The sequence below is a fragment of the Salarias fasciatus genome, chromosome 14, assembly GCF_902148845.1.
Source record: "Salarias fasciatus chromosome 14, fSalaFa1.1, whole genome shotgun sequence".
Classification (NCBI taxonomy): Eukaryota; Metazoa; Chordata; class Actinopteri; order Blenniiformes; family Blenniidae; genus Salarias; species Salarias fasciatus.
Window position 1 is genome coordinate 27,707,521 of NC_043758.1, and position 13,780 is coordinate 27,721,300.

Consider the following 13,780-nt stretch of genomic DNA (forward strand, 5'->3'; position numbering starts at 1 on the left):
TAAAGTTTGTGGTCCCCTCCACTGTATATGAATTCACCTCAGATTTGTTTGCACTTGGTTGTCTGGGCCAAATTTTAATAATCTAATTTGAACACTCTTCGTCCAGTTTCTCATTAAAGGAGAAACACTTTGCACCTGTAGTCCAATGCATAGTTCAAGTGTATCTCGTCGTGTGTCAGCTGGAGCATTGCATTAACCAGTGGCTCCTCGGCCCTTCTTCATTTACTCGACATAGCGTTACCAAAATTGTGTGTAAATAAAGATGTCATCATATTTAAATTGGTTGTTCTGTAAACAGTTGATTTATTCTACATCTTGAAGTAACAAATATGACACACACACAAAAAAAGTTTATAGTTTATCAACTGTAAAATGCATCTCCATCACATTGCCTTTCACTGCAGGTGCTAAAATCTGAGTTTCAAGTTTACAATTGCTTGGAAGTGAAATAAGACCCCTTTTACATGAAACCTCTAGTTAAAATCATTTTCAAACTTTTGCATTTGCACAACAAAGTCTTAAATTTACATTTACATGAAAACGAAAGAAAAGCTGAAAATAGTCTAGTTACCATATAAGGCCGTGAGTTGACACTATTGGTTGTTCCCATAATGAAAACATGTAAGCGCGCGCGCACACAAACAATACACTCTAAACATTAACAATGGTGAGTACGGAGATATTCGTATGGAGAGACGATGAAGTTGGATTGCTGTTACAGTGACTCTCAACTACAAATCTGTCAAGTCCCAAGAGAAAGCCACTATTATTATTGTCCACTTATTCATGGATGTGCAAAATAACTATTTTCTACGACCGCAGCGTTTTCAAAGAGTTCTTTTCTGCTGTTTCCATGGAGACGGAGCATTTTCGAAAACTCCTCGTCATTTTCAAAAAGCCACGTTGTAATAGACTCAGAGTACCATTGTCATGTAAATGAACTCCCAAAACGCAGTTTTCTGTTTTCACTTGAAAATTTAACCTAAATGGAGCTTAAATCCAGTGAAATGAATGCCTGGACAGAGTTGTGTCTAATGTGGAGCGACTGATATGAGATGGAAATAACACATGTGCACTAAAAGTTAAAGTCTATGGTAAAAGTGTAAAATGGCTAAAAGTAGTTAAAACAACTCAAAAACTATAAAACCCCTTCAAATATGAAATGGCGTAAATTGCTTAAACTGGCTAAATAATGTGAAACTATTGGAATGACAAACTGTCAAAATGCATAAATATATAAAGCCATAATGAAATGTCAACAGTTCTCTATTGTAGTTCTTAAATGTTATAACCAAATGAATGAATCATCTTCATTTTGGAACTTAATCATGTTTTGCAGCTTCAACCAAACTTAATTTGATGGAAACAGGCAAAAGCTGCTTCAGTCATAAAGGCTGTAGAAACCTGTCTCAGGTAAATAACAGTGATTTCCCATTAGCTGCCTGCAGCCAGTGTGTCTGTGTGCATCTCCAGCATTCTGCAGCAGCAACATCATTATTTACTTAACCCTGACAGAGTGGAGGACAGGACGGGTCAGGATGTGACAGCAGATGAAGTTGTGTACTTTCCTTCACTCCAGACAGCTCAGCTGTCACTCGGACAGAGTGTCAGTTGCACAGTAGAGGTCATCAGTCCTGAACTCAGCTGTGACTTTGACGGGCCGCTAAGGCGCCATCGCTGCGAGAAAGTAGAATGTGAACAAACCACGTCTAGCGCAGAATAGAAGCAGTTTATAGAACTTAAACACGACTAAAAACCAGACTCAAACATGACTAAAATAAATAATCCATATGAATGATGTGCCAGGCTGCTATCCATTATCCAGTGATTTCTTGCCATCCTGTATCAGATTTTTATTAACCAGTTGTGTACTCAGCTGAATTTTAAAGTTCAGCCCATAGAGTCATAGTCCTTGGAGATAAGATATCTGAAAGTCTGGAGCTCCCAGTTTTGTTCAAGATAATGGAATCTGATTTAAACCACTCAGATTTGCTACAAACAATAATGAAAATAAAGGACTTATTCATTAACTGTGTTCATTCCAGCTTTATTACTAATGAGGACTGCATGTTTAGTTTCAGTCCTGCAAGAAAACCTCTAAGAAATGCTTGCATCTTTGCCCTAATGTAATCTCACAGATTCTGTCAGTATCTAAAATAGTACAGGGTTTCTTGTGGTATATACAAACCTACTCATATACAAACCGCTATATTGATTTATAGCAGTCACGTCCACTCTCTGCACCGAGCGTGAAACACATATTAAACATGGCAAGTGAGCATTTTTAACACTCTATAGGGCCAATTTGTATTTGCCTCATAAAAACCTTGCAAGCATAAGTAATGCCAGTTCGTTCTGCCCCAAAAGACACATAATCAGAGAATGAAATGCAAAAGTGGAATTACCACCCGCCTGCAGTGCGAGTGTGTAAACTTATTGAGAGACACTGCAAACAGAGAGCACTCCCCTCTGATGCCCGACAATATTGTCAACACTTCAGCAGCCGAACAAATGTGAAGTACTACAATCGCAGATTTTTAAATAAAGATGATTGTTGCCGTCTGACAATTTGGAATAAAAATCACTTTCAGGAACAATTTCCACCAAAGGAGCCATGAAACATGTTTAATCATCACAATGATGAAAACACAGCTGTTGCAAATGTGTGTATAGTTTTACTATTTGCCAAATTTTCCAGACATTGAGTTGTACTTTTTTGGGTTGTTTCACTCGTCATGTGACTTACTGTATAACGAGAAGTAACTCGTATTAAAAAATCGACCAGTGCATGCCATCTGCCACCAGTAGATGTCACTGTATGACATCAGAATGCTGTTTTAGTACTTCAGAGAAACGATGGAAAAGCACAAGCAAATTTTCCCAAAAAGGGGAAAAAAACTAAAAAGCAGATTTAAAAAAAAAAAAATGGCATAATGTGTATCTAATTATCAGAAAACGGAGAAAGAGCAGCTAAGAGTCTAGATTCTGTGAGAAACTTGTGTGGGACTGGAGAAAAACTAACGATGAAGAAGAAAATAAAGAAGGCTAACTGAGCTGAAAGCACGGTGGCAAAACCTGAGGATCAAATTCACAGAAGGTTCTGGAGCAGCAGCTGCTGGGCACTGAAAAATAAGTGAAACACAATCATCTGTGTGCCTTTTCCCCCTTTATGGTATATTTATTTGATAGATCTGACTTACAGTCAAATATATTCTGTGTAGTGCACTGTACGCTGTGCTTTCTGGAAGTTTCACCTAACCACCACAGCCAACTCTGACGTGATGAAGATTGAGAGCCGGTTCAGTTAACGACTGCCTTTCCTCCAAATGTAGGTGCGCAAATACTTGCTGATGCTGGACGTGAGGAAGGACCACGTGAAGTTCTGGAGGCCTCAGGTTCTCCTGATGGTTTCGAACCCCCGCAGCAGCGTGGGCCTCATCACCTTCATCAATGACATCAAGAAGAGCGGCCTCTACGTCCTGGGACACGTCCAGCTCGGCGACCTCAGTGAGAAACTGCTCCCTTCCCTTTGCTTTAACCTTTTCACTTATGCATCATTTCTCTTTCGAAGCACCTCAAAGTGAGCAGGAGACTATTAATAACGAGAGGAACAAATGGGCAGTGGTGTTGGGATATTGTTTTTTTGGATAATTTAACATGATTATAACGTGAAGTTGCAGCAGTGAAAATTTAAAGGCTTGTTTTTCCAGCTTCACTTTCATCAATATTCAGAGAATTGTTTCTCTTCAATATAAAACAAGTTGCCATTATCATTCTGCCTCGCTGTTTTCATTTGGGCCCTGTTCAGAAGGGCTAGACAATCTTTTCTAAATGTGTTAAGTACATAAATGAGGAGAAATAACCTCCCTGATGGCGGTAGTATCTGGTGTTGTCCCATTGAGCGTCGCATCGTTTAATGGATCTTGTTAGAATGCGAGACCGATCTCCTTGACACAGGCTCTTCTGTTAGAGGAAAATAATCTGTGGCATAATGCTCTGGAGGAGCCTCTTTTCTTCTTTGCGGCGGCGCACGCTCGCAGATTTCCAGGGAACAGGGCCACGGATCATGTTTTCTCCTTGTCTCTTAAGGGTCCTGTAGGAGGGGGAGGTTTCGCTGGGTGCGGATGGGACCGGCCCTGAATGGAGCCGTCAGAACCCAGATCCCCCATGAGTGATTCGGAGTGGTTAAAAAATAAAATAAAATGACATGTTCATCAGGCTGCTCAAGAGCCTTTCCCTCATTTGAAGAGCCACTCGGTCTTGAGGATTTTTGAAGAGTTATTCATTCATGTAATTAGGCGGTAGTGGAGTTTGCTTTCGAAGGCTCTCTGCCACTCCATTGCCTCCATCGTGTTTTTTAAGTCCGTCAATTTATTCGCGCCCTTGTTGAGCAGCTGTTTGCCTTAAAGCTGAATAAAAACGCTTGGGAACAATGGTGTTTGGAGTTAAAGAGGTTCTGTTTTGACAAAAATGAATTGTTTGGGAAAGCTGCAGACGAGGCCTCCGGATTCCTCTCTGCATGCACATTGATGTGTTTTTTTGGGGGGAGGGATGATTGATCACCTACTCTGCTGTCTGTGCTTTCCTGCATCTTTCACTCCGTCTCGCATTCTGTCTCGGCTGTCAGTCGCGCTTGCGTCTTTTTTCCGTCTCTCTCTGGCCCACACATCTCCACATCACCACTCGTATCTCACTCACTCACCGCCTCTGATATCGGCTCTGTCACGCTGGCTTCTCCGATCTCCGCTTCTCATCCTGAAGCTGTGGCTCGTTGGCCTTCTCTTTCATTCTCATCCTCGGCATGTCGGCACACTTTGGTTGAGCTTCAGAGTGGTCCCTGCATGTGTATCGCACTTCTCAGAGCTTTGTTATTTCTACTGGTTAACAGATACGTTGCCATCGGACCCTCTGCAGTCTCAGTACGACTCCTGGTTGTCCCTGGTGGACCACCTGAACATCAAAGCTTTCGTCAACCTGACGCTGGCTGATTCCGTCCGTCACGGCGTCCAGCACCTCCTCTTCATCTCAGGACTCGGTCAGTACTACTTACAGTGATACACAGTGAAAAGTCAATGGATTTGGGTTTATCCAAGACCACTTGTGGTATCACTCCTGTGTTTAAAGCAACACACACAGTTCAATACATCTGTTTATTGATTCATAAATCATTCTTCAGCCTGTTTTTGCTGTAATATCAAAAAATAATGGAAAATGTGCCAGCAGAGGTATTTCATACTTGCAGCTGGTGACTATCACAAGGATGTAACAAATACAGTGAAACTTTGTGATAGCTCACCTGTTTGACACAAAGAAAAGTTACTTGTTCTGATGTTGGAGCCTGAGTTCCTGTTCGGGCTCATTTTGGCCCCGTTTACACACAACTTCAAGTGAAAAAGCATCATTTACACAGCAACATTTTGAAAATGATGTCTGTTGAGAAGAAAATGTTAGAAAGGCTAAAAGCGATGTAGTTATTACGCCAGGCCACGAGTTGGCACTGTAGTTTGGCATTTGTACAACACTGAGTACACACACATTCATGTGGACATATGAGGAAGTTGGACTGTTATTACTAGTGACTCTCAACTAAAACTACCAAGTCCCAGGACGTCATGACACTCTGGAGGCCACCATTGTTGTTATTGTCCATCTATTCATGGATGTGCAGAGGAACTATTTACTTTGACCATAGGGTGCCGTGGCAGTGTTTCAGAAATCTTGCATTCTCCGGTTTACGTAGAGAGGGAATTAGAGCGCTTTCAGAAATCGAGTTCTCAGTCAGTCCAAGCCCAGTAAGGAGCCCTCGTTGCAATCATTCGCGCTTCAACTGGGGGAGACGTAAAGCATGCAGGACACCAGAGTTGAATATCCTGCGCCACATCCTCGTATCACAGAATACAGATTTGTTTCTTCTTCATGTCTGTCAGTCGCCCTCAGTGGCCACACTGCTCCCCCATGGTCAGTGACAGTATTGCCCCATTTGTCCATATCAGCAAGCTTCTGGGAGACAGACGGTTCACAGAACAGACAAAAAATTATTGCATAACATCGAGCACAAATGAGACTTTAGGGCTAAGGAGACGAAGTGTACACCTGCATGCCTTCTGTGTAATTTACACTGTTCAGCTTTAGAAACAAATACGCTACAAAGATCCGTCCTCAGGTATTCAATAAATTCAGAGAAAATTATGTTATATTAGGAAGCATAAAATACAGTTTGTGCCTCTGATAACATTCTGGTAAAACCCTTGTGTGTAGCAAGCAAGTCACGATCCACTAATCAGCAGCACTGTTGTGCCCTGTTTGCACCTCATTTTAAGACTTCCATGCAGTGTTGAAGCAGCATCAGAAGCAGATGAAAAATTAAATCAAATGTGCAGGTCTGCTCAACCAAGTTGAAAATGTGAGTTAGTCTTGTCATTTATTTCTATCATTTTATGGTTTTTACATTTTCATTCAAGCATCTACATATAGATATTTTACCAAACATATTTCAAGGTCGGCGTGTTGTTCTCTGGTTTCGTGGTGTGTTTTCATTACAAGAACAAGTCAGCAAATGTTCAGTGTTTTCTGTCATTGTTGTAGAAACACAAAATTTTCCTGGAACAAAAACACTAAAATTATTTTTTGGAGAAATACAGACTGGATTGTGTGTTAAACAAGTTATTCAGATTTGGTTTTATTTGAGAACAACTAAGTACTATTACGTTACATGCAAGCAAATATTTGCATGTATTGCTGGTTGGTCTGACTGCAAGGTAACAGTTGGTGGAGGATGTAAATCAAGCATGTCAGAGCAAATAAAGAAAAACAGAGCAAATGATCGGTGATGGTGTCTACACAGTAAGAAAAACAGAAAACAACAGAAGAAGTGAATAAAAGGACAAGAGGTACAACACAAAGAGAGGTCTTTTGATCAAATCTGTGAAATCAAGTTGCTGTGGTGAGTTTATAGATGTCTAGGCTCAATAACGGATACCAGCCAGAGTGGAATAGTTTGTGCCTCCTTTATGGACATTAACAGTAAATCACATTTTTACTGGTAAGTTAATTCATTACCACATACCCCATCAGCATTGTGTACAATAACCGAGACACCACCGACACTTTGTATTGATTAAGGAAACTGCCTGAAATGGACTTTGAATGTTGTTTCACGTCTTAGTCTTCTATTCTTTCTGCACCAGTATTTTGTAAATCAGCTTCATGTAGGTTTTTATGAGATATCAAATTCATGCACATTTTCATAGATAAGGGTCTTTGTGTCAGTCGTTACCTAACACCTCCAGAAACCACCCCATGATTCGTAGTTAAATTGATTCAACTCAGTTTTATTTAAATACAACAATTATTTCAAGGCACTTTTACAGAGGAAAAACCCAACAATTCCACATGAGCAGGTAGAGGAGACGGCGGAACGGAGAAGAAACCTGCAGAACCAGAAACAGAGGTGGAGACTTTCTGCTGTTTTGGTTGGGGTGAGGGGAAAGAAGAGAGGAAAGAGGACAGGACAAACCGATTGTGGGGAAGAATACAAACTCTGGTTGGGGTAGAGGGTGACGCAAGCAACAGACTGTCAAAACAACGGATGGATTTAGGGTTTAAACAGTCGTTCTCTCATGAGTCTTTTCTCATCTTTCCTTTCTTTCTAGGTGGGATGCGTCCAAACACCCTCGTCCTGGGTTTTTACGACGACTGCGTTCCGAAGGACAGGCTGACAGGTTCATCTCTGTCCACCAGTCCGTCCAACGATCCCTCGGGTCTTTCTCCTGAGGTCGAACAGCCTCCTCTTTTCCACTTCACGTCGCTGCGGGGTTCCAGTGACAGACAGGATCACGGCGAATTTGAGGACGGGAAGGTTCTCGGGCCTCAGGAGTACGTGGCGATAATCTCAGACGCCATGAAGATGCTGAAAAATGTCGTTCTCGCTCGGTACTTCAACAACTTTGACCGATCCCTGGCCCTGTCGCCGCCCCCGTCCTCCCCGGGTAAGGGAGCCGTGTACGTGGACGTCTGGCCGGTGAACCTCCTGCGGCCGGACAGCTGCAGCTATGTGGACACCTGCTCCCTGTTCCTGCTGCAGCTGGCGTGCATCCTCAACATGGTGCGGTCGTGGCGCAAAGCGACGCTGCGTCTCTTCCTGTGCGTGGAGGAGGGACGGAGCGTGAGGGGCTCCGAGGAGAAGCTCGGCCAGCTCCTGAAGGAACTGAGAATCAAAGCTCAGATCTACCCCGTACCCTGGGACCAGCAGGTGGCGCTGCACTGGCAGCGCCAGGGGGACTTCGGCAAGAAGCAGCACCTCCAAGACGCCTCAGACGCCGCCGCAGAGGGGAAGAAACAAAAACCCGATGAAGAGGAAGAGAACGAAGACGATTATGTCAACAGCTTCCCGAGTAACGCCACCCGCCTGTCGGACGACTACCTGTCCGCCGTCAACAGGATGATCCTGGACCAGGCGCGGCCGGCTCCAGCCGTGCGCTTCCTCTACTTGCCCCGCCCTCCAGCGGACACCCGCCGCTACAGTGCCTACTTACGCCAACTTGAGCTTTTAACCCAGGACTTGGGCCCCACGCTGCTCATCCACGGCGTCACGCCCGTCATCACCACTGACCTTTGATCTCTCGACGGTGACGGGTGTTCGCCGCGGTGCGGTCCGGAGGGTTTGACCACATTCCCACTGAAAGTGTTGCTGTGGCACCGACTCGACCACTGAGTTGAAAATCTGTCACTTCCAGACCTCAGCCCCACCCTGCACTTTGTGTGCTTTCTACATATGTTACCCCTTTTTTATCCAGCAGTTTTGGTTTTACTTTCAGCGACTTTGGACCTCACAACCGATCACACGCATTCCCAAACTCCCATCAGTCAGGTCTCCATTCCTACCTGATTCAAGGAGTCCCTTTTAACTTTCCTGCTTTTTCAATCATTTCTTCTGCTGCTCAGATTTCCAAAAAGAAAAAACAAAAACAAAAGATCATTCCACATGTTCCTAGGTCACCTCGTGCCTCAAGAGTTCAAAAGCTGAAAATGGACGACCTGGAAGGAGTCGTTTGCAAAAAAACAAAAAACTGCCTTTCCCATCGTCCCAAGCTTTGAACAGCGAAAATGACTGAACAGTGACAATAATGGTGCTACTGTGGAAATCCTTGCAAGTTTTAGTCCAAAAATGATTTCAGTGGGATCTCAGGATGACATTGATCTTTTACTCTGACGCACTTTTTGTCCTTCCTCCAATGTAACTACAAGATGTTTACAGCACTAAATAACTACTGTGATGTTTTATTGTTTGGCTTTTTACACAAATTTGGTCCTAATGACGTTCATTGCCACCGCCCCCCTCCCCCCCCCCATCCCCCCCATGGGGCGAAGCGGCTCTTTTCCCATTTGAAGTGCCTGACTGATTTTATATAGCCACTCAAATTTGCAGCCTTAACTTTTACACAAAGAACTTGTAATATTTAAAATGAATCAATATGTTTGTTGAACTGTGATATGAGAATAAATGATACGTCTGAGTTTCTTCGCACTGTAGAAAAATAAAGAAAAAACAATGCAGCTACTTGCTACTTTCCGTCCTGTGCTGCCATCACTGCTGGAAAGGAGGGTTCAGAGTTCGGATCTGATAGTTGTAACAATTATACAATGACTGTCTGCAGTAGGCCAAACCTTTTAGTTTGATACAGACAGAAACACTTTGAAAACCTCATCTGGCTGATGAGAACGGGGGATTGGTAATAGAAATTAATAATTACGATTCATTCTTGTTCACAGGTTAGATCTTATTTAATGATTTTTGAAACTTTAATATTGAATACAGAAAGTGCATTTGGCTGAGAATGAGCTTGCGTTGATTTCATGACTCCAACAGATGTTCATTCAGCTTCATCCTTGATTCAGCCTTTTCACCTCTACATAAATCACTCCTCTTACTGCAAACTTTACTTTATGGCAGATGAAACCAAATATAAACTCTGAGACGTTCTGTGGAGTCAACTCTTTTCACAAAAACGACAAAGGAGCCTTGATTCTAAAAACCTGAGCCTAAACACCACCAGCATCTTCTCACACTAAATTATTTTGTCATAAATACATGGATGTTTCTCCATGTATCTATGTTTATGATATGTGACGCGCGTATTTTAGGTGGAATTTAAAGACAGGCTTCTCTAATGAGTTAAAGTGAAAGCTGGCATTGATTAGACTTCGATCAAGCTTGTCAAACATTTCAGTTGAGCCAATTTCATATTGACTGCACGGACTGTTAAAATAGTGTCATTACAACCTTTAAACATATTCTTAAAAGCTCCTCTTTGTCGGGACGCAGAGTATACGGATGTCTGTCTGTATTTTCACAAACCCAAACAATCGCTATGAAAAATGACTACATTTGCAAAATGAAGCCAGTTTCAATGAAACCTCCTGAATCAGAATACAGTAAAAATTCCCCCCAAGCCGTTAACGGAATTTTCACAAGCTCACCCTGACAGCATAGCTTTGAGGCTGATGCTACTTTGATACCTTTATCTATCGGCTCGGCTCTGTCTTGTGTTGTCTGTTATTCTTAAGAAATTTGTTTTTAAAAACTCAGTGTTTTATTTGAACTCATTACATTTCCCTTTGTGATTTGGTGGGCCGGATTGGAGCTTCTTGCGGGCCAGTTTTGGCCCATAGGCCTTATGTTTGACACCCCTGATGTATAGGACAGCCTGGACTACTGGTCTTTTATCTTCTGGCTTCTTCCACAGCTAGAGCAGGTTAATAATTCACAAATATTAAGTAACTATCCAGAATTGACAAACTGTTGTGGCCTGAATAGAACCAATTTCAGGACACAAGACCAAAAGTGTTAAACTACTGATTTCCATGTATAATTCTTATTTTTGCTCCACTACTCCTGGTCCTGCTTTAATCTGCCCTCGCTGTGGCAGATAGTCGTTTCAATCTCTTGACCCTCTGAACTTGGAGAACACTAAATTCCTGGAGTTCTCTGGATGGAAGCAGACAAGCTTCAGTTTTGCTGACTGACGCGTCTGCAGGGCTGAGATTCCTGTTTGAAGAGAGGCTTGCGCTTTGATTTGGACTCATCTCGACATCCTTTTGACTGTGTTTGGATTGAGATATCTGTTTACTTGTCGGGCCTGGTGGATCCCCTCTTGTTTTCTGCAGATGGGTTCTTGTTTGGACGCTACACTCCTCAACAAACCACTGACACTACATTTCTTCAAGTAATCGTCCCGGACGTCTGCCGCCGAACCAAAGCGAGTTCTCTGCTTCGTCAGAGTTACGGAGGCGCCCAGTCTTACCGATGAAATCCATGATCCCAACTTTAGAGGATGTAGACTGAAATGACAGAAACAAATACAGTGTTTATACTGTGTGTTGCTTCTTTTCTTTGCCAGATCAAACTGCTCCCCGCCTGGACTTTGGTCCATCCGAGCCGAAAGCTGACTGCTGCTTTTGTCCACGAGCACACTTGTTTATTCGAGGTAAACTCTGGAAATAGGCCCTGAGATAACTCCACAACAGACACAGAGATACCAGAGAGTGCCAGGCAGCCAAATTACCTTGTCCTACAGTCCTCTCCGCTGCCAGCCGGGCAGGCATGGATTCCATCTCCGCTCTGAGGTGAACAACAGATTAAGCCCGAATAACCATCCATATCTGTTCAGGAGGAAGGAGCCGGGCATTTATTACCGAGGAAAAGACCCTGCCTGACACAACATCACATGTATGGAGCTGTGGGAAACACTTTAGAGGAGAAATGTGTGTTGACGGGTTCATTTCACACCCATAAAATCAATAAGTACTTTTATGGAGTAGAAAACAAACCTAATATCTATCTCCAGATAAGGTCTGAGTTAATACATGTGCTTACAAGACAAGATTCTCTCTTGGAGAAGTGCACGTCATACTATAATTACAATGAATGGGAGTCCAGCTTTCACCTGCCTGACAGGAGAAGAGCTGCAGGTACACATCGAGGAACGAGTTAATCGGAAAGAAAATGCAACAACTTGACAACCTGTTTCTAATGTTTGAGGGAAAAATGTGATACAATCAGAACAGAAGTAAATAAACAGAACTGAGGTTTGAAGAAAGGTCAACAATCAAATATGAAAAATCAACACCACCAAAAACTGAAAGATACTGTGAGAAAATACAGAAAAACTATTGAAGCAGAGCACCCCGTTTACACAATGTTTGAGTGAAAAAAGAATCAAGGAAACGTTGCTTTTCATTGTTGGAGCAACAGAAAACGCAGACTTTCGAAAATGGCTCTTTTTTTATTTAAAAAAATGTTCCATTGTCATGAAAACAAAGGAAATCCTAACTTTTTGAAAATGCAAATCTCAAATCAAAAAAACGACAACTTTTTGAAAACACTCAATTTGCGGCTGGAACAGAGTCAGTAATAATAGCAATTCAACTTCCTGTCAATACAAATTTCTCGTATTCGCCATTGTGTGGTTTCATTAAAAGAACAAATGGCGCCAACTCATGGCTGACTGTCATTTTCAGGTTGTCATGTCACGACATCGCTTTCAAAAACGTTAGAGGAAACGTTAGCATTTTCTGAAATGCAAAAACGATGCTTGAAACATCGCGTAAACAATTCCTTAAACTCATGCAGAAAGATGCTAAATTTGTTTAAAAAGTCAAATAATGAGGCTTTTCAGTGATATAACATTTATTTCCAAAATATATTGATACAACAATCAGCTGATGTACCATCAACAGTCTCCCTCCCTTTATGTGAATAATTCATAAAACTGATACAGCAAGCTCGCTATTGTGTAGTATTTGTCCTTGCAAGACGAGTATTAGAAAATACACAGAAGTGCCCTGAGACTGATCATTGCAAACGGTTTCTTGTTTGGGTCCATCGTGTTGCTTCACCTGTGGTTTTATAGGTCTGCTCAACAATTTTCCATCACTAATACAAGTTCATTTTTTGTTGCATGCATAAAGTAACCAAGAGTGAACACGTGCATATCTAGAAATGCAAATGAACCAAAAAGTTCCCATCAGCAGATGAACATGAATGCAGTTCTTCATTCATGAAACCGACGTTGGACACACTTGAGGATCCAGTGTCGGTTTTGGCATTCAAGCAGTTTGGCTTGTTAACATATTCCTACACACTCTTAACGTCCCGAAGGCCCCAGAAAGGCGGCTGATGACAGGGCGCAGGAGGAGAGCAGCCGTTCACCTACGGGGGCTTTCCTAAGCTTGTGTGAGAGACGGTGAGAGATGGAGGCCGTCAGGCTGAGCGTGTTTGCCTTCCAGTGTCACGTCTGCAGCCCTGATCAGAGAAAACTTGTCACCACGTTGTCACTTCTGCGTGCGTCTCAGCCCCGAACCACCAGGGACGCCGCCGGCGAACACGCGCGGAGACACGTACTTCATCACTTATCATTCCCACGGTGCTTTAAATTTCATCTCCCTCCCCGCATCTTCAGATCCACTTAATTGGACATGACACGCAGATTGCCGGAGTCATCCGAACGGATCGAGGAGAGAGAGGATTTGGTCTCACTGACACCCAGATTTGATTACCGGTTAAGGTTTTTTTCGAGGCCCGAAACACTCCCGGCGTTTCCTGTGCGTCATGTTTGCCTTCAAATATGCAGATAGTTCAAGTTGCGGTTCAGACACTCACAGTTTAAGAGTTCAAGCTGCTCCCACATTAACACAGCGGTCATAATCCGAACGCGCAAGTCTCTGAAGCGTCCTTTCTGTGCGGCGATTGGACGTCGTTTGTACGGTTTTCTTGGCGCGG

The 13,780-nt window shown here is 42.8% G+C and overlaps 1 protein-coding gene across 1 annotated transcript in view; it reads left to right on the top strand.

Moving 5' to 3' along the window:
* The window catches only part of LOC115401175 (solute carrier family 12 member 9), a 90,399-nt gene extending 81,310 nt beyond the window's left edge, over positions 1 to 9,089 (top strand). Inside the window, exons 11-13 of the mRNA XM_030109380.1 lie at positions 3,333 to 3,507; positions 4,889 to 5,035; positions 7,653 to 9,089. Of these exons, the coding sequence (XP_029965240.1) occupies positions 3,333 to 3,507; positions 4,889 to 5,035; positions 7,653 to 8,617 (1,287 nt within the window). The 3' untranslated portion in view covers positions 8,618 to 9,089. The remainder of the gene's footprint in view (positions 1 to 3,332; positions 3,508 to 4,888; positions 5,036 to 7,652) is intronic.
* Positions 9,090 to 13,780: the final 4,691 nt, after the last annotated feature.